General features: G+C 43.5%; 1 protein-coding gene across 4 annotated transcripts; it reads left to right on the top strand.

Annotated features, from left to right (window-relative positions):
• The first annotated feature begins 627 nt into the window (after nt 1-627).
• RPL37A (ribosomal protein L37a) lies at nt 628-19,465 on the top strand. 4 transcript variants are annotated; one of them, XR_005718986.1, is made up of 6 exons: nt 628-735; nt 1,107-1,235; nt 1,781-1,863; nt 3,511-3,604; nt 14,070-14,191; nt 19,256-19,460. XR_005718986.1 is itself a non-coding variant. In XM_040228420.1 (5 exons), exons 1-4 carry the CDS (start codon nt 733-735, stop codon nt 3,572-3,574), a joined length of 279 nt encoding a protein of 92 aa, XP_040084354.1. In that variant the 5' UTR covers nt 628-732; the 3' UTR covers nt 3,575-3,604; nt 19,256-19,465. The 4 variants fall into 4 exon arrangements, 3 of the variants coding, with proteins under 3 accessions (XP_040084354.1, XP_040084355.1, XP_040084353.1); XM_040228420.1 differs by lacking the exon at nt 14,070-14,191 and having other exon boundaries at nt 19,256-19,465; XM_040228421.1 differs by lacking the exons at nt 3,511-3,604; nt 14,070-14,191.
• The last annotated feature ends 431 nt before the right edge of the window (nt 19,466-19,896 follow it).

Below are 19,896 nucleotides of genomic sequence, written 5' to 3'. Positions count from 1 at the left end.
TAAAGACAAAACTCAGTTTATCCCCATACTCACAACCACAGGGCCTGCCGCTTTTAGAAGGCATAATGTAGAAAGCGGTGAGATCTGAAATCATATTTTAAGCACTTCTCTAAGTGCCAATGCAGAGAAGGCAATGGCACCCCACTCCAGTACTCTTGCCTGGAGAATCCCATGGATGGAGGAGCCTGGTACGCTGCAGTCCATGGGGTCGCTAAGAGTCGGACACGACTGAGCGACTTCACTTTCACTTTTCACTTTCATGCATTGGAGGACATGGCAACCCACTCCAGTGTTCTTGCTGGAGAATCCCAGGGATGGGGGAGCCTGGTGGGCTGCCGTCTCTGGGGTCGCACAGAGTCGGACACGACTGAAGCGACTTAGCAGCAGCAGCAAGTGCCAGTGAGTGAGCAAATTACTTAAAATCTGAATCTTGTCTATAAATGGAGGAAATCGTACCTCCTTTGCAGGATTTCGTGAGATATACGTAGGATAATGTCGATATGTGAAAGAGCTTCTGCTACACAGTTTGTCGCTACAATTTGTAAATCACCGTAAATCTGTCAGAGAAGCCTCCGGCCACACTACCCTGGAGGCACCGGAGCGAGAAAACCTCCAGACCATAGAGTTCAGTTCCTATCTGGGCCTCCCATACACCACTTCCTCTTGTCGGCCTAAAACCGCGCCTGCGCACTTTCCATCTTCCTCTTGGGCTCGAATCTAGGTTGCGTTAACATGGTGAGTGTTGGTCAGGATGAGGCCTAAACGTCTATCCGCTTGCATCTGCCCCCTGTTTTGGTTTATTTGCCCTAACTTGCCTCTGCTCGCCTGCTCGCCCCGTGTCCCTGGTCTGCGTACCCTCGCCTGTCCTCTGGAACGCAGATTTGGGCGGTTTGGCGGGAGCTGGCGCGTCCAGGCTGGGTTCACCGGGTGCCCCCGGGGCACCGGGCCCACCGTGGGCCCTGGGTTTACGGGGATAGGGTTGGGGGGTGGAGAGCTAGGTGGGCAGGTGGAAGAATGGCGTGTGTAGGCGCCGAAACTTGATGGAGTGGCGAAGTCCCGTTCCTGAGTTCTAACATCTGTTTTCTCTCTTAACTTATTCCTAACAGGCGAAACGCACCAAGAAGGTTGGAATCGTGGGCAAGTACGGGACCCGTTATGGTGCCTCCCTCAGAAAAATGGTGAAGAAAATTGAAATCAGCCAGCACGCCAAGTATACCTGCTCCTTCTGTGGCAAAGTAAGATGGTCTCTGGACGCGAAGGGACGAGGGCGGGGTGGTTTCCTTCCGATACGGGTCCTCTCGAAGGAAGTTCATAAATAGTTTGCTGGTTCTAAGTTGATGAGCAGTTAGCTGCACACACCGTTGGTGACCAGTTTTGAGATAAGAGTGTTGTTTATATCTTCGGGCTTTGTCAAACGCTTTTCCTTTAAAACCATTTGGGAGCTAAAGAGGGGGGAAATTATTTGACAGCCCCAGCCTAAGTCAAACCTCCTTTGTGGAATATGGTTCTGTCAACTTTTGTCTGCTGGTGTTGCTAGAGATTTTTGTTTACTGTGTGCAGAAATCCTGTTTTTGGAGGTGGGGGAAAGAGGGCAGGTGATTCACATCCTTGGCTATGTCACCATGATGAATGCAAATTTTGCACCAGAGACCCTGAAATTAGAAAAAAATAATCTCACAAAATACACCATTTCTAGCTTCCTAGTGTTATTAGACTCCTGGATATTTGTAAAATAAAAGGCTTTTCTTTGGTCATAGGAAAAATCGATTATCTTTTACAGACCAAGATGAAGAGAAGAGCTGTGGGCATTTGGCATTGTGGTTCCTGCATGAAAACAGTAGCTGGTGGTGCCTGGACCTACAAGTGAGTCCATTTCTTTACGGTGTTTGACAGTGTGGGGGCCATGTCAAAATTCAGGTTTGTCGCTTGATGGGCTAATTTTAACAGATCTGCTAGTTGGGCTGACTACTGAACAACACTTGTTTGGCAGGCTGTTTTTGTAAAAATTAAGAGGTCGTTTAGCTTATTGCTGTACATGTGAGGCCATCTGGCCAACACACCTTTGCTGTTCTAAACAGTATTGGTTGAGGTGCTTCCACTTTGTGACTGACAAGGGCCAAGTGACAATTGCAGAGAGAAACTTTTATGTTGGTTATTGATTATATTGGACTTTATCCAATTCTGGCAATTCAGGCCATCCTTGAAGGCCTCTAATCTGGAGATGCATTGCTGAACCTGAAGGCTGACATGGTTTCCCTTTAGCTAGCTTATAAACTCGTACTGTCCAACATTCAGTTCAGTTCAGTTGTTCAGTTGTGTCTGACTCTTTGTGACCCCATGAATCGCAGCACGCCAGGCCTCCCTGTCCATCACCAACTCCCGGAGTTCACTCACACGTCCATTGAGTCCGTGATGCCATCCAGCCCAACTTATGTTGTCCCCTTCTCCTCCTGCCCCCAATCCCTCCCAGCATCAGAGTCTTTTCCAGTGAGTCAACTCTTCACATGAGGTGGCCAAAGTACTGGAGTTTCAGCTTTAGCATCATTCCTTCCAAAGAAATCCCAGGGCTGATCTCCTTCAGAATGGACCGGTTGGATCTCCTTGCAGTCCAAGGGACTCTCAAGAGTCTTCAACACCACAGTTCAAAAGCATCAATTGTTTCAGCGCTCAGCTTTCTTCACATCCATACATGACTACTGGAAAAACCATAGCCTTGACTAGACAGACCTTTGTTGGCAAAGTAATGTCTCTGCTTTTGAATATGCTATCTAGGTTGGTCATAACTTTTCTTCCAAGGAGTTAGCGTCTTTTAATTTCATGGCTGCAATCACCATCTGCAGTGATTTTGGAGCCAAAAAAAGTCTGACACTGTTTCCCCATCTATTTCCCATGCATTAGTCACATAGTAAAATGATTTGGCTAGTGTAGTTAGAATTTTTGGGTTTTGTTAAATTTAAAATGGAAGCAGTATAAAATACTGGAAAATGTTGAAATGATGATATGGAGATATATATATATAAGCACATATATATATATATATATATATATATATATAAGCACCTTGTTGGGGTTCTATGTGGACAAAAGGGAAAATGGAGAGTGCTCTTGGTTGTGATGGATAAATGAATTAGTATTCATCTGCCACATGCGGTGGAGTGGTTTTTCAGGTACAGTGTCTGAGTGTAGTAGGAAAACATTGTTTCCTCATTTCCACAGTGTGCTTTAGTCAGCTGTGCCGCCTCAGACATTGTTTCCTTGACATCTCTCATTGTACCATCCTGTAATTTACTAGTTTGTTCTGACATTCTGCCCGTTCCCTGTTAGTGAGTGTAGTCAGCCTCTCTCAGTCATTCTTTGCTGCTCATTTCGTGCTCTCCTGTCTGTGAGCAGTCAGATGTATGCGATGGGCAGTGGATGCCGTCGTTGGGGTTGCACTGTGAGTGTGAGGCGTGTTCCTGTCTGCCACTCCGCATGCGACTAGTGTGGAACCAACCTTGTTTTTCTTTGCAGCACCACCTCTGCCGTCACAGTCAAGTCCGCCATCAGAAGACTGAAGGAGCTGAAGGACCAGTAGAAGCGCCACCCTCGATAACGTTGCTAGCCTGTAATAAATGGGTTAATTTATCTAACAGAATTACTTCGGCTTGTTAATTTTATTGCTTAGACGTTCTTATTTGCATTGCATTATTTTTGCTTTCTAAAATAAGAGCTTAATTAAAATCCTTTAAATTTTTCTTGGGAAATAATGCTGAGGTGGGTTGTAGTCCGGTTGCTTTTTTTTCAGTAGTCAAATGATGTATGGCATAAGATTATGAGCCTAAGTCATTTCAGATAGACTTCTTTGAAGTAGATTAGTCCAGAAAATGCAATTTTTAAATCGCAGTTAATATGTATTTTTTTAATATTTTAAAGGTTAAGATGACATATACTGCCTGTTAACTTATGGTGTTTTGTCTGATCATACATTGCCCTTGTTTGAAATGTTTGACACGGGCCTTCAGGAATGGGATTTTGGATTAGCATAAGGAGGTGAATAAGCATTCATTGGCTGTGGTTAAGAAGCACCAATTCCACCAAACTGCCTGGATGGTTGTATGGTTAACCTCTTTTGCTGAACAGTGTGTGATAGTGGAATGGAGTATATGATGGAAGCTGGGATTTCTAATTTGGAGTCTTAACTGAAGGCTTTTGTGTTAAGTTTGCTTGGAATTTGGGTGTGATTCAGTTTGTAGTAGAGAATTAGAATTTTGTAAGAGTTAAGGTAACATTTTAACATTTGCCTTGTCTGGGTATTCTGAGCATGGAGTATCATTTAATACCGTGACAAGTAAATGAAGCGTAGATAATAATTTCATTTACACATGAGAGTTATATGACTTGTAAATCATGAAGCTGGCATTTCAACCCATGCATTCTTGACTCCAGAGCTGATATTCCTGGATACACTTGGGGGTTTTTTTGTTTGTTTTTTTTGAAAATAGTTGGAGATAGAGACCAACTAGAAGGCTGTTGAAGTAGTAAAGATTTTTGTAGCTTTAAAAAAAAGTGACTTTTCCAAGAGTATAGGAGGCAGCTGGTGGGGGTAGGGCCAAAATTTAGGTTTTTGACTCCTAACCCTTGCTTTATCACTATACTCTGCCTTGTATTTTATGGACTCAGGAGTATGTCCCTTCTTAATCTGCTTCCCCACCCTTTAGCTTGTTTCTGTAGCAGTTTTCTGAGCCTTTCTAAGTTGTTTAATTGACTTTGCATCAGAATATAAAGACTAATGCTTGTGTTCCTCACTAGATTCTACGTTTACAGGCCATCTCATTGTATCCTAAATACTGTTCATGTATACAGGTTGCCAAAAACAGGAACATATCTAACTGCATGTTTTGTTTTGAGTGTGGAGGTGAGAGCTGGGGATACTTGAGCTTTGTTTTAAAGGATTATCAGTAAGAGATGAGTACTAGAGATAATTTTGGAACCTAAAACTGGGCTGAGAAGAAACTTTGGGAGGAAAGTTGTGATTCATGTTAACTGTCTTCCTCTGAAAAACCAAAAGCCATTTTGTTGTTGATAGTACTTTGGGCCAGGATTCAACAACAGGGAACGGAAACATTTATCATAAGTTTTGGGATACAGGAGTCAAAATGAGTCAGGGGTCAAGTTAATGTCCTACTACATTCAGCTCTGGTTTGGAAAACTTATGTGGTAAAAGTGTTCCAAGGTAACTCTGTATATACGGCAATTTCAGTCTTAATCTAATTTTTCTTTACCTGAACTCTGGAACACATTCCCAAAATTTATTTGGAAATAACAAAATTAGAAAAGACAAAAACAAGAAAATGTATCATAGTGGTTAAAAACACAGGTTCTAGAGTCAGTAGTAGGGATTTAAATTTCTTTCTAGCTAGTGGCCCCAGACATGTTTACTCTTTCTTTAGGTTTCTCACCTGTGAAGGATATATAATAGTTTTCCCCTCAACAAGTTAGGTCGGTTTGGCTTCAGAACACTCAATAATGGTGTGGATCTTGGAGAGAGTGTGTCAAGTTTAGAGATAGTGGTGCTGTATCTCCAGCATCTCTCTCTTCAGTGAAATCAAGAGGGAAACTGCCTGTGACAGAAGAGTGAGTTAGGGTGTTGGGGAACCAGGAAGAGTGTTAAAAGGTACATTTGATTCAAGGGGGATGGGGGGCTAAAGCAAGATTTTTTGATACAGGAAGCTAACATGCCCTGTTTGTGGGTGTGGGTGTGTGCCTGCATACAACCATATGGCATGCCTATAATCTGGAGCACACTACAGTTAAAATTCTTGGAGCTTTTGTGTGTTTCCTGTAAGGAGAAGATGTATTTTACTCGGTTGCATTATGTCTACCTGTGGTTGTGTTACCTGTGTGAAGTTGTCAATGTCAGTCTGTCAGGGGTTAAGTTCATTAGTCACTTTAGCTTACTCCAATCTCGAGAAAACAAGTTACAGTTTGGCTGCTTTTGCACATGAATCATGAAAGAATTTCCCCAAGCACTGTTGGAAAGGGCTGGATGCATGATAGGCTGAGTGGAGCAAATCATTGCTTTTTAGAGAATCTGAATAAAATGATAAACCGAGATAATGCCAAGGTAAAGCACTAAACTTTGGAAAAAGTTCATGGACTCTTGCCAAGATTACAGAGCTGCCCCAGTTCCTGCCTGTTTGAGTTTTGAGTTTTTTGATTGCATGTAAGAGACTGACTTGAACTAACTAAAGCAAAGGGAATGTTTATTGGAGGATAATTGAGTGCTTCACAGGCTAGAAGAAAAGGACTTGGATTGTAAGATGAAGAAACCAAGGCAGTTTTCACAGCAGTGGAGGAACTGAGACAAAATGTTAATGTCTTTTGGGCGTTATTCAGAAGTCAAAAACCTGAAGAGAGTTCAAGTGGCTTAACGGGTTGCATTTCTGATCCTTGGCATCTTAGTAGACAGTCTCATCAGAACAACACATAACTGGAAAAATCCTCTTAGAGGAATCAGATTGGCTATAATTTTAGAAGGGCAAATATCTGTAACATCAAACTTATTAACTCACCTAATTTAAAATTTGTCCCTCAAACCACCTTGTAAATTGCAACTCACTGAAGAACATTACAACCAGGCTACAAGTACAGGCTGTAAATTGTGGAAACCTGAAAGCCGTTGACCATGGTCAGACTGTGAGCTTATGGAAGTCAGATGGTCTCTTGGGTCAAATCATCATTGGGTGTGTGGAGTGCAGGCTCCCACTCTAAGGTTTTTCCCTCATTCCCGGCATGTAGAATGGCACTGAGTATGCTTAGTAACTGGTGAAGTCCTTTCTTTCATTCCTTGGCTGATGGAGGGAAGGCTCTTAGGTTTGGAAAGGTCAAGCACAAACCTAGAATTGTACTCCTCTGCTCCTCCCCTCCCCATGCACCTCAAACACACCCCAAATATAGTAAAAAGAATACATGAGGAATCCGATGAATGATAACTAGTGAACAACTGAAATTGTCATGAGCAGTGTTCTTGGTCATAATCAGTCTCCACTCTATATTGGAGGAAAGCAACACCTCTGACCCTGATGTGGTATTAACCTAACAAATGTTTCCCCTCATCCCTATATGCAAAGTAATCAGAATTTGCTTTCACATCACTGGGGTAGCAGTATACGTTCTTTACTTCAAGGCTATCAGTTCACATTCTGTCATAATTCAGATGGATCTTGATCATGTTGGTGTCTCAAAAGGTAGTACTCCATTACACTGATGAAATAACTGGACCAAAGTGAAATCAGAAGTATTGTGAACCTTACATGCCTTTGACATGTGTATGGTAATTTAGATAAGACTGCCTGTCTTCAGTGATGAGCATGTTTCTTCACTTTAAACCACCCCTAATTAAGAAAGCATACTATTTATTGGACTTGTTTGGATTTGGAGGGCAAAACAAGTCACATTTGAGTGCTTACCTGTCCCATTTACTGAGAAACCTGTAAGGCAATCCATTTGGAGTGGAGACTGGAGAAAGGACTTTGGAGCAGGTCCAAGTCATTGTCCAAGTTACTCTGCCGTTTCATCTGTGACCTAGCACGTGCCAGTGGTAGAGCTGCTCAGCGATGCTCCAGAAGAATCACATGCAGTAGGGTTTGGAGTTAGCGATTTCTACCATCTGTTATTCATTGGAAAGGTAGCTGTGGTTTGCTACTGGTAGAATGTCTGAACATAAAAGTTTCTATGCATCTGAAACTGCCCATCTGTTACGTGGTCCGTAAAATTATAAAAGCAGATGTGTGCAGCAGCCTTCTAAAATGGAATGTTCACTTTGCTAGGTTGTAGAGACTTAAGTGTCTTGGACCACAACTTAAACCTGCTCCAACGTCTCAGACTTTACCAGCTCGGTTAGCAGCTGGTCCAAGAGTTGAATAAGAAAGACTGGTGACAAGAATGTTGCAGGGATAAGTTTGTAGATATTTCTTGATATTTAGATCCTATGTGAATGCTTACAAAAAGCATTTACTATGGATATTGTTTTCACTAAGCAGATAAATAAGATAACCCATTCTGTGGATGTCAGCAGTTTTCACCAGCCACTACCTTGGGGCTTGCTCAACAGGCCTATGAACAAAACAGTCATGATAGTGGGGATTGAGCCTGTGTGTGAGCTCAAAAAGATGGACCTCCCCCTTATCAAGGATGACCTGGTGTTGGCTATGCTCAGTGGCACACTGCAGCAAGAGGCCAATGCTGAGCTAAAATGATACCCACCATTCCCTAGGGGTGCCGCTTGGACAAGTGATTATACTGCATAACTTCCATCGTGCAAAGGACCGCAGTTTGTCTTAGAGATTGACAGGTGGTATGGGTATGGGTTTGTCTTTGTTGCCTACAACATGTCTGCCCAGCATCAGTGTAGATGGGCTTTCAGAACTCCTAATTCATCACTGTGATACCTATACGATGTCGTCTCTGACAGTGAAGAAAGTGAAGGAATTGCTGCAGTTGACTTGCCGCATGGAAGTCATGTGTTTTACCACGTGCCCCATTGCCTGGAGATAGTTTGCCTAATAGACTTGATGGTTTGCCAAAGGCTCGGTTATAGGACCAGCTGGGAGTTAACTTTCTGTGAGGCTGGGTACTGTTCTACAAGATACAGGATATGCCTTAAATCTAACAGTATACAGTGCTTTCTCCCTCCTGGATGCATGGGTCAATCAGTGGATTGAAGTGGGACTCACACCACTGAGGATTACACCAGTTGACCTGCTGAAGGCATTTTTTGTTTCTCTTGCTTTGTGACCTTGAATTTGATGGTTTTTCAAGGTCTTAGTGCCTGAGGAAGAAATGTTCTTCCAGGGAACACAGTCTCAGTTCTGTTTGAGGCAGTTCTTTGATCATTTTGAGTTCTTTGTGCCACTGAAGAAACAAGCAGAAAAGGGAATCTCTTCAGATACATCATCTTTACCACCCAGTTCTGCTCCAGGAGATTCTCTGCCTTACAGGCTGTGGCAGTGTGTCTGCTTGTCCTCTGCCTTCCGGTTAGGCTCAGTAAATAGGCAACAGCAGAAGACTTGGCCAACGAGAAGAAAGGGGAGTCATGATGTTTATTTCCCCTGTTCCTCCTTGCACAGTTGCTTCAGGTAAACCATCCTGCTGTCACCTGATACAAACTGATATAACTGACCAAACCTGATTTCTTCTGGGAATTTGTAAATTGGGCAGTCAGACACAGAGAGGTTTATTTGGAACTGAGTCTTTTAGTGGAAGTAAAGGCAGATCATGAATTTCTGCCTCTAAGATTTCCTAAAGTTGCCCAGGTTCTTCCTTTGATTGGGTGAGATCCCAGTATGGAGTAAAACTCCAGCAGGCTCCACACTGGGAGTAGAAGAGAGCAAGAAATAAGCCAGATGAGTTGTGAATCATCTTAGTCCATGATTGGATTGGTTAATTTAGAATTGCCTTAGCTGCCTGTGAGAAGCAAATGTAAATATTCTCTGGAAAACAAAAAGATATTCTCAACTTCAAATTATCTTTATGCTTTTTAATATATGATATCTGGAATGTAAGTAAAAACAAGTGTACAAAGAAATGAGAGTTTGATTTAAAAAACCAAGACAAACAATAGACAATGGAAACAGATCCAGAGGGTGTCCAAACGGTAGAGTTTCAGACACTTAACTTAAAAGTAACTACTTAATATGAACAAGGTAATAAAAGACAAGACTAAGAATGTCATCCAAAAATAAAAGACAATTCTTGTACTGAAAATTTTACTAGCTAAAATTAGAACTCCATAGATAAATTTAACAACAAATTAGATACAGGTTGAGAGAATCAGTGGCTACAAAAATCAAAAGAAATGCAGGAGCACCAAAACAAGGGAAAGGAACGAATAAGTATAAGAGACAGGAGCTAAAATGAAGAGCTCTAATACGTGTGTAACGAGTTCCAAAAGGAGAAAGAGGAGGGATGATATGGGTAAGAATTTTCCCAAATCAATCAAAATACATCAAGCCACAGATTGAAGAATCTCCCTGTAAGCCTTAGGCAAAATAAATACAAAGACAATCACCCCTAAGAATCTCATAGTATTATGAATAGCAAAGACAAAAGGAATATCTTAAAAGCAGCTGGTAGCAAAAACAGAGCAGCACTAAGGCAGTCCGACTTCTTAACAGCAGACTCTTCCAAGATGATAGATGTGTATCTTCAGATGCTGTACTCGGTGGCTGTATTCTTAAAATATAAAGGTGAAATAAAGACAACTTCAAACAAGACAGAGTTTATGATTGCAGATCTGCCCACTGGACAGAAAGTGCATGAGAAGACTTGAAGATGCAAGAAATAATGAGTCAGCAAAAAAGGGGGAAGTAGGGAAGTAAATGCAAGTGGATTTAGACTGTATAAGTAAATATAGACTGCACTAAAACATTTGGGGTAAGACTAAAATATAGCAACAGCATATAGGTTGAGAAAGGATAAACAGTATTGAAATGTTCCAGAGTTCTTGGATCATTCGGCAAGAGGTCAAACTACAAATCAAGTATGTGTTGTAATCTCTGGAATCATTAAAAGGATAGAAAATAATGTATAACTAACCAGTGGAAATAGAATTAAAAAGCAATTAAAAGGAATAGGAAAAGATTAAAGAAAGACCTAAAGAATCAGATATAAATGATAAAATAGAAGGATACAGACACATTAAAAACAGATACAGAAAGGTTTAAAGTAAAAAGATAAAGTTATAACCTGAAAACACTAATCCATGGGGTGAAAGCAGTATTGCTAGAAACAAAGTGACATATCGTTAAACAAAAAAAATGTGTGCATAAGTTTTTAGCATTTCTGGGCCACTGATGAAGATAGGAAATACTAGATAAGTAGGTGAGGATGGGTCTGAAGATGTTCATGAGGAGCATACTGAACAATAACTGAAAAACCAGGAGGAAATAGGGAGAACTGATAAGTTCTACAAAGTCAATGCCAAGGAGCAAGAAGACCCAGCAAGTTGGAGTCGTCATAAGCCAGAAAAGATGTTAATTAGTTAATTTCTAAATAATAATTCTATGAAGCAAAAACTAAAAAAATACCAAGGAGTATTCCAGCAGCTCAAGATGTAATAGATGCTAATCATTTTTAGAAATAAAAGAGACGAGCCATCGTTATCTATGGTTTTGTTCTCTGTTGCTGAAGCCTGCTGCTTGATTTTCCTGAACTGGCATTAAACATTGATGTATCTCTGGAAATGTCAGCAGGGGAAAACAGGAGTGATCATTGTTGAGTGTATATCACTATATTCACCATTTGTTTTGTGACTTTAGGAGCAGATTTCATAAGGTGCCGTGGTATGGTCACTAGTTCTCTTTTTGGAGGTTTAGCTTCCCTGGTAGCTCAACTGGTAAAGAATCCGCTTGCAGTGTGGGAGACCTGGGTTTGATCCCTGAGTTGGGAAGATGCCCTGGAGGAAGGCATGGCAACCCACTCCAGTATTCCTGCTTGGAGAATCCTGTGGACAAAGGAGCCTGGTGGGGTACAGTCCATGGGGTTGCAAAGAGTCGGACACGACTGAGCGACTAAGCACAGCACGCAAGTATATAGTGTAATTTGGCCTTGGAACCTGATGGGTTTACATATATTCTTTGGGAACCTAATCTGTAAACCAAGAAAGTACTTATCTACAGATACTCATTCCTCAACACAGCAGAGATTTGTCGTCATGTTTTGGCTGCAAGCAACATATATGACGCTAGGGGGTGATACAGGATAACCAGAAGAAAGTAACATAGCCTGGCAATGAAGTGTAAGATTTGGAAGATTGATCTGGAGGGCGTAATCAAATGGCTAGGAGCTTGTATAAAATTACAGTTTAGTAAGTCTTGAGTTATTTTAAAATTTCCATAATGTCAAGCAGCCTAAGTAAGGAAAGAAACCACAGGATTTAATAATTATAGGTCTTTTGGGACAAACCACTTATAATTAAAATGAACTTGGATGTATTTTCTAGGGTGTGCTAGTTTGAAGAGAAAGTTTTAATTTAGTATTTTCATTAATAATAAAATTATTATACCAGTTGTAAAATCTCTTGTAGTGTTAGTGCATCTTTGAAATATGTTTAATTGAATAAGGTTTTGTTTATGAAGCATTTCTCAAACTTAGGGTGTACAGGTCTCTTGACCATATTTTCAGACGCTTCAATAATTTTTTTTTCTTTCTTTAAAAAGATCAGTACAGGAGGAACGTATTAAATGCACTGTCAAAACCCTGGACTTTCTAACTGAGTAACTAAAGCAATGAAGACACAAACCAGTAGCCCCCCAGAGTAAGTCAAAAGGTTGCACAGATGCAGGGAGATGCCCTCATGACCCCACTACTGGGCAGAGCCAATGGATTGCTCAAGGGAGGTATGACTTAAAAGGGAGCCAGTATGAGAGGGGCTCGTCTCTGATGAGGGAGCTGTGCGTGTGCATGGGTGTGCACATGTGCACCTGAAATGGTGTAATTTGTTAAGGTTCAAAGGCCAGTGTTACAGGGTTGATTTGGATCTTCACTTCTTTTTCCTGATGTTCTTTTTTCGAAGTCTTTCTTCCCTCCCAAACCACTATTCCTTAATCATCAACTATTCCTTCCTCATCAACTCACGGCTGTTCTGCTTGTAAATTTCCCTGCTTTCAAGTTGTGACTAGCAGCAGGAGGGTTTTATCAAGAATCCCTAACGTGACCTTGCTGTGAGCCTGATTGTTGACCTGTGTTAGCTCATGTAATCCTCGAGGCAGCCTGCGCCAAGTGACTGTGGGACCATATTTTCCTATGCTCTTCTGGACTTGACTCCTGTTTACCTTTCCAGTCTCATCTGTTGTCACGTTCTGTTTCCACTCTAAGCACTGAACTTGCATTGTGCTTGAAGATCATAGCAAGTACTGGTCACGCTCTCTCTGTTGTTGACTCTCCTTTGCTCCTGCGTTGTCTCCCTTTCTCTTCTCACCAGACTCATGGGATTAATACAGTTCTTTCTTCCATTTTCCAGACAAGGTAAAAGTAGCTTAGAAAAGTTAAATGTTATGTCTAAGGTCACACACTTCAGAGAGAGAGAGGAATGTGGGGAAAGGATGAATTTTGGACCTAGAAGTTTTGTTTTCCAGCTTTAGCTCTGTTATTTTAGTGGCTTGAACTTCAGAGAAAACTTAACTTGTTACAGATAAAAAGATTGAGGTTTCCTGAGCGTCATGCACCATGAGGGATTTTGGTGATGGGAGGGCCGACACAGGCCTGAGACAAAGGCATAAAGTTAGGGAGGGAACAACAGAATGGAAAGGAAAGAAGGTTTTCAAGAAGTAATGTTAATAAAGTACAAACAGGACTCGACTGATTAAATTAGGTCACGTGCACATTCTGAGCCTCGGACTCAGGACTGCGGGCATATCGTGTTTGATGCAGGAAGGTGAGTGTAAGAATGGACAGCAGAGGGAGCTCTTGGTAAGTTTTGCTCATCAAGCCTGGTCTCAGAAGAAGGAGACAGTGAGAAAGTGCCGTCTTCTCTGGTGCTCCTTCCCCACGGGCTTATTTCTTCCCATTTTTCACTCAGTGCCATGTATCATTTCCTGGACAGATGTGCCTGTGCAGTGCAGCCTTGTGCCTCCCCTCACGAGTCCCTGTGTGGCTGTGGCTTTACTCCTCTTCACTAGATAGGGAGACCACGCCCCACGGGGCCTGACTCACTGCCCCCAGTTCAGTTACACACTGGGAAGCAGCTGAGTCAGCATTCTCGTTCTTGCTGGATTTCTAAAGTTTGGCCTCCTCATCCTCAAGTCACTTTTCTGTGTCCCTGAATGTTTTATAGGCCTGTATTCTTTCTCTGCAAATGCAGTCCTAGGTACTAAGAGGGTTAAAAGGACACTCCTAGAGTAGCATAGTTTTAGTAGGGACATTTTAAAAGCGCAGTGCTTTAACTCATAGAAGCCGGCTGTCCTGTAGCCGGCAAGCCTATAGAAGAATGTGGAGGGTGGTGAAGGAAATGGTAGTACCTAGGGAGTGGATTTGGGGGCATTAAACTCTCCTCATAATTTCCATTTGCCTTTTCTCTTTTTTATAAACAGCTGACACTATCTCAGTCTTTTGTCTGAATCTGCAAATACAGCTTCAGAACTCTACCCTGGCTGCCCCTTTCCCTCAGCTCCACCGTGGCGGCCTATCCTGGCGGTGCTCAGACGTTCCTCCTGTGAGTGATGGTGGGTCGCCTCACTGGGGGAAGGACCCCCAAAAGGAATGAGCTCCATCTTCACATCTGTAATTGCTACAAAATAAAGACGCCTGTCTTCTCCCCTTCCTTTTCTGGACCCCACTGTGCCGACCCAGGCCCGGTTGGGAGTGGGGGAGGGGTCCAGCAAAGACCTGGTGACAGGCTGATTGATGGGTTCCCCGCCTCTGCTGGCCCTCCCGCCCACTCCTGCAGGCTCTGGCCCAGGTCCACCCTCAGGCTGCCTGAGGGGTCTGCTTTTCTTTTCTTTGAGTCAGCACCAATGAGTCAGGGCCAAGATCATCTGGGGGTAGGGGGCAGTACCGCAGGAGGCTCCCCTGCAGGGAAGGGAGTGAGCACTTAGTTGCCCAAAGGAAGGCGTGGTGAGGAGCAGCTGAAGGGGGCCACTGGGGTTGTGATCAGAGGAGGCTGAGCAGGGGGTGGATTTGTTGATGTTACTGACCATCAGTGGTTGATAGAACACTTTCTTGTAGAAAAACACAGGGATCACTCAAACCATATTGTTTGGGGCCCTTAAAAAATCCAGGTTGTCCCTCTCATACTTCAGCTCTACTCTTTTAAGAGATGCCAAAATGGAAACCAAATATCCGTGAACTCAGCTAACAGGTGAGGTGGAAGGCAGGTGAGTGAAACTCATATACATGCCAACAGTAATTCTATCATGTCCTTTGCCAGAGCTGCTGAGGGTCAAAACAAAGTGGCTGATGACATGGCAGATACTTGGTGGCATCCGTCTGTATTCCCACTGCACAGGCAGTACACACTGCTCGTGGGGACAGGAGGAGAGTTACATGTTGCTGGAAGGTAGACAGAGGGACAGAAGTTGAGTCTCTAGGCTTCCAATACAGTTAGGGAAGACAGTGTATGGGAGGGGGTAAACCAGTGTTGCTATTCTTGCTAATGGTGAGGCAAGACAGCTATGCCAGTATGGTCCCAGAACCACACATCTCACGGCATCCTAGACTCACACTGCTACGATCGCATCCTTAGAGCTTGTCTTCTCCAACTCCATCATTTCAAAGAGACGGAGGTGCAGATTCAGAGAAGCAAAGTGGCTTGCCCACAGTCATGATCACAGAGCCAGGAGTCTAATTCAGGGCTCCGTCCCTGACCAGAACCCAAGATTGGATCTACAAGAAGCTCAGGGTGGTTCGGGGTGCAGGTTGATGGGAGAGAGCTTCATTACTGCCCTCAAGCCGAGAGACTGGAGGCCCTTGGTTTGGTATTTCTCTGCCTCTGAAGGAACCAGTTTCTTTTCAGGTCAATTGAACTCGAGCTTTTATTACCCTCTAGAACCAGGTCATCAGGAGGGAGGTCCACAGAGAATGGAAATGTCTTCTCAAAATAGCAGAAGGGAGATGGATGCCGGTTCCTTGCAGGGTCTAACTGGGCTCAAGATACGGGAAGTCTGTGTGTTTTCCCACCAGTGTCCTTCTATGGAAGGAGCTGGCCTTCCACTCATGCCTTCTAAGTGTGCCTGTTGTGAGGTTTATTAGGATTAAATGAACCAAATTCCCTGCAACCTGAAGCTGCAAACCTGAATCCAGAGCCACACGATGAGCCCACACCCCTTCATCCCCAACTCCCCCCAAAGGAAGCCCCCCCTCCTTGGCTCCCATTTCTCCAGTGAGCCATTTCCATGTATATATAAAAGTCTCCTGGCAGGAGCAGGAAGACTTTCTGCCGTGGCAGCACATTTCTCATGCAGCAAGACTGCGACTTTGGAAAATAACTGGAGTGGACCCTGCCCTGGGGGGAGGTGCATCCTCTGCGGACCGGGGCACCCCACACCCCCATGCCTCTGCTGCCTTCCAAGATGTTCAAAGCATGGCACAAATGATGTCTTAAACCTACAAGAGAAGGGCAGTGGTGGAAATGGGTCTCGGTTTCAAAATTGAAGACCTAGGGCAGTTGTTACCATATGGCAATGTCACAGAGCCTTCATGGGTCCCAGACAGACTGGATATTAGAGGTGAACCCACAGACATAGCACAGAAGTCAGGAGACCAGACTCTGGTGCCAGATTATTTGCATTCCATCATTAACTAGTCTCAGTATTTTATATCCTCAGGCAAGTTTCCTAACCTCTCTAGGCCTCTGCTCCTTTATATAATGAGGAGGATAACACCTACCTCACTGGGTTGTTGTAAGGATAAAATGGTATACTTTTCCAAAGAACAGCCTTGACACATGATAAACATTTAATTAACAATTGATATTATATTATTCTTTTTCTTATTTTACAGACATGGGAACTGAGACCCGCAGAGGTGTATGTTAAGAAATATATTTTCTGGGACTTCCCTGGCAGTCCAATGGTTGGGACTTGGCATTCTCACCAGTTAGGTCCCTGGTTGGGGAACTAAGATCCTGTAAGCTGTACAACATGGCCAGAAAGGAAAAAGAATTATGTTTCTTAAAATCACAAAATGAGCCTAGTTGTGTGTGAACATTTTCATTGATTAAAAAAGGGAGCATGTGGGCATCTGTGTACGAGCTAAGAAAGGCCAGGTTACATGGCAGCAACAGCTCCTAAATGCCAGTGCTTACGGCAAAAACATGTCCACTTCTTGCCCACACTCTGTGTCTGTTGTGGGTCAGTTGGTGCTCTGCTTCTGTCATTATCTTCTTTGTTCTGGGACCTGCTCTTACAGTACAGCCTCCCTCTAGGGGTGAGTCTGATCACCGCTGCCCACAGTTCTTGGCCAGAGTCAGTCACATGGCCATATGGAGTTCCACAATGTGGGGGCGGGGGGGGGGAACCCCCTTATAGGAGATGATCAGGTGCGGATAAAGAGTGGCACAGTGTATGACAATTTCCTACAGAAACAAATACAGTCTTTGTGCGAACGGTCCTCTGACACGACCTAATTGTAACACCTGCTTCAAGGTGTGAAAATTGGTATGAAAAACTAAGAGACATGTCCACAGCATTAAAAGGAGCATCTCTTGATGCCCTATTCCTTGAAACAATTTCTCAAAATCCCTAAACCAAGGATGAGAACAAAATCTCCATTCCTTGAAAACCAGCCACATACATCACGTGGCTCATCCTGGGAGGAGAGGGTCCTTGTACTAGAACATCACAGAGGGCCTTGTCTCTCTTCATCCCAAGGTGTTTATACACCTGTCCCATCCTATTCCATTGAACAAAATGGTTCATTTCATTAATCACGGCTGATTTAGTGCCGGTCACTGGTCTAGATGGTGGAAATACAAAAGAGAAGGAGATACAGCCCTTGTCCTTAGGAAGAGAGCAAACTCCTTGCTAGTGGGGGAAAGACTAGCAGTGAGGTCGACAAATGGAATATAAAGTAAGTGCTGGTCTGGTCTGGGATCTGTGGAACCGCAACGAGGTTCACTTAATCCAGCCTGGGGGTGTCAGAAAAGTTCACTACGGGAAAACTGATGTGGCTGGAATTTCTTTCTTAAGGAGGGGTAGGAGTTATGCAACTGGTTGAAGTTGTGAAATGATACTGGGGACAAAGTGTGACATTCTCTAAGAAGCAAACGTTCAGACTTCCTGGCGTGCCTTGTTTATTTGCAAGCATCTTTTCTGAGTGCTGGGCATTAACAATATACTGGGTAGTTAATGATCACAGCCCATCCCCTTTGGGGCTTAACCAATGCAGAGTGTCTGAAAGGATGGGTCTGGGGTTGCCCAGAAGTGCAAACTTGTAAGGCTCACCCCAGAGTCTCTAGGTATGGAACCCAGAAACTGGCATTTTAAATAAGAGCCTGTGATATTTTTATCACACTTGGATTTCTGTTTAAAAGGCAGTCATAATATTGATAAACATGGAGAGAACCCAGGGAGAATGCGATGAGTGTGTTGAATGAAGAAATACATTGGAGTAAAAAATATTTGTGTTACCTGTGAGTCAGGGGCCAATGCCCTTTGAAGTATAGTGCAAAGGTTAGAGAACTTGGCATTTCTTTGTCAAGGCTGCTGTTGACTTCCATCCAGGACTGTCTCTCCAAGTTTGCTCTCTTATGCTAACTATTTTTTCAATTTGTGTTGCCTTTTTATCTCTTCCAGTAAAACAATTTAATGGCAGATTCTGGTACTTACTTTGTGTACAGCAGCCAATTAGGGGTAAAGGTGATCAGTGAATGAGGAATAATGATGGCTTAGAGTTGACAAAGAATTTATATGATCTCATTTGATCTTCCCTGATGGCTCAGACGGTAAAGAGACCTGGGTTCGATCCCTGAGTTGGGAAAATCCCCAGGAAAAGGGACTGGCAACCCACTCCAGTATTCTTGCCTGGAGAATTCCATGGACAGAGGAGCCTGGCGGGTTATGGTCCATGGGGTTGAAAAGAGTTGGACACAACTGAGCACTAACACTTTCTTTCATTTGATCTTCACCTGATCTTGAGAAGGTAGGCCTCTTATAGCCTCGTTTTGCAATTGAGGAAACAGTTTGGAGAGAATAGGCCATCTGCCCAACGTCACATAAAGTAGCTGGTAAGCCAGTAGCCATGTACAGATGTGAGAACTGGACCATAAATAAAGCTGAGTGCCAAAGAATTGATGCTTTTGAACTGTGGTGCTGGAGAAGACTCTTGAGAGTCCCTTGGGCTGCAAGGAGGTCAAACCAGTCAATCCTAAAGGCACTCAATCCTGAATATTCATAAGGACTGATGCTAAAGCTGAAGCTCCAATACTTTGGCCACCTGATTTGAAGAGCGACTCATTGGAAAAGACCCTGATGCTGGGAAAGATTGAGGGCAGGAGGAGTAGGGGTAGACAGAGGATGAGATCGTTGGATGCTATCATCGGCTAAATGGACATGAGTTTGAGCAAACTCCAGGAGACAGTGAAGGACAGGGAAGCCTGGCATGCTGCAGTCCATGGGGTTGCAAAGAGTCAGACACGACTAAGCAACTGAACAACAACCCAGCCGTGCTAAAAAATGATGAACTTTGAGAATGTAGTCTTTGGAATTATTTCCTTGACTCCTAAGACCCTGGTGAATGGTTTACCTCATTAATAACTAGACTGTCTCTGCCTTTTCTTCAGGAGAGCTCCAATGAACCCCATCCTGATCACCTGAACCCCCTCTTGAATCCTGGCATGCTTTAACACTGCTAGGTCAGCAAGAATGAGTGTGAGAGGGAGAGAGAGAAGATCAAAGAGAAGATGGAGGCCTCCTTCTTCCACTCAGCAAGCTGTCTGGAGTGTGCTGCACCAACTTTGGCAAAATTATAAAGGAGTTTTCTATGGCTTACAGTCCCCACCTCCCTTCTGCTGTCTCCCATACCCCTGTGGCCTTGCCTCTCTTTTAGCTCAATGGACTCCTGTCTATCACAAAGGGATCGGGAACTCTCAACATGAAAGAATTAGGCAGTTAGTGTGTTATTCTCCCCAAGGGCACATTTGTGGTTTGAGCGTAAGACCAAGGAACAGATAAATAAGGGAAGCAACTTGGTTGGCAAGAAATTACCATTGTCAGTCACTCTGGAGAATCCCAGAGAGTGGTCTGCTGACCTTTGGTGAGAGGAGGGCAAGCCTTAGACCCAAGGCCCTGGAGAGTCTCCTTATCTTCCCCGTCGTGACCCTGAGATGTAGAACCAGCAATAGGAAACGGCGTTGCCTCTGGAAAACTGGGCTAGAATTCCAGCTCTGCCAAATGCTCCACCCCCGTCATGTTCCGTTCCCTG

Source organism: Oryx dammah, unplaced genomic scaffold (genome assembly GCF_014754425.2).
Source record: "Oryx dammah isolate SB20612 unplaced genomic scaffold, SCBI_Odam_1.1 HiC_scaffold_27, whole genome shotgun sequence".
In the NCBI taxonomy this organism is placed as follows: Eukaryota; Metazoa; Chordata; class Mammalia; order Artiodactyla; family Bovidae; genus Oryx; species Oryx dammah.
Note: the sequence above shows the minus strand (reverse complement) of the source record. Positions and strands in the feature narration are given on the sequence as shown.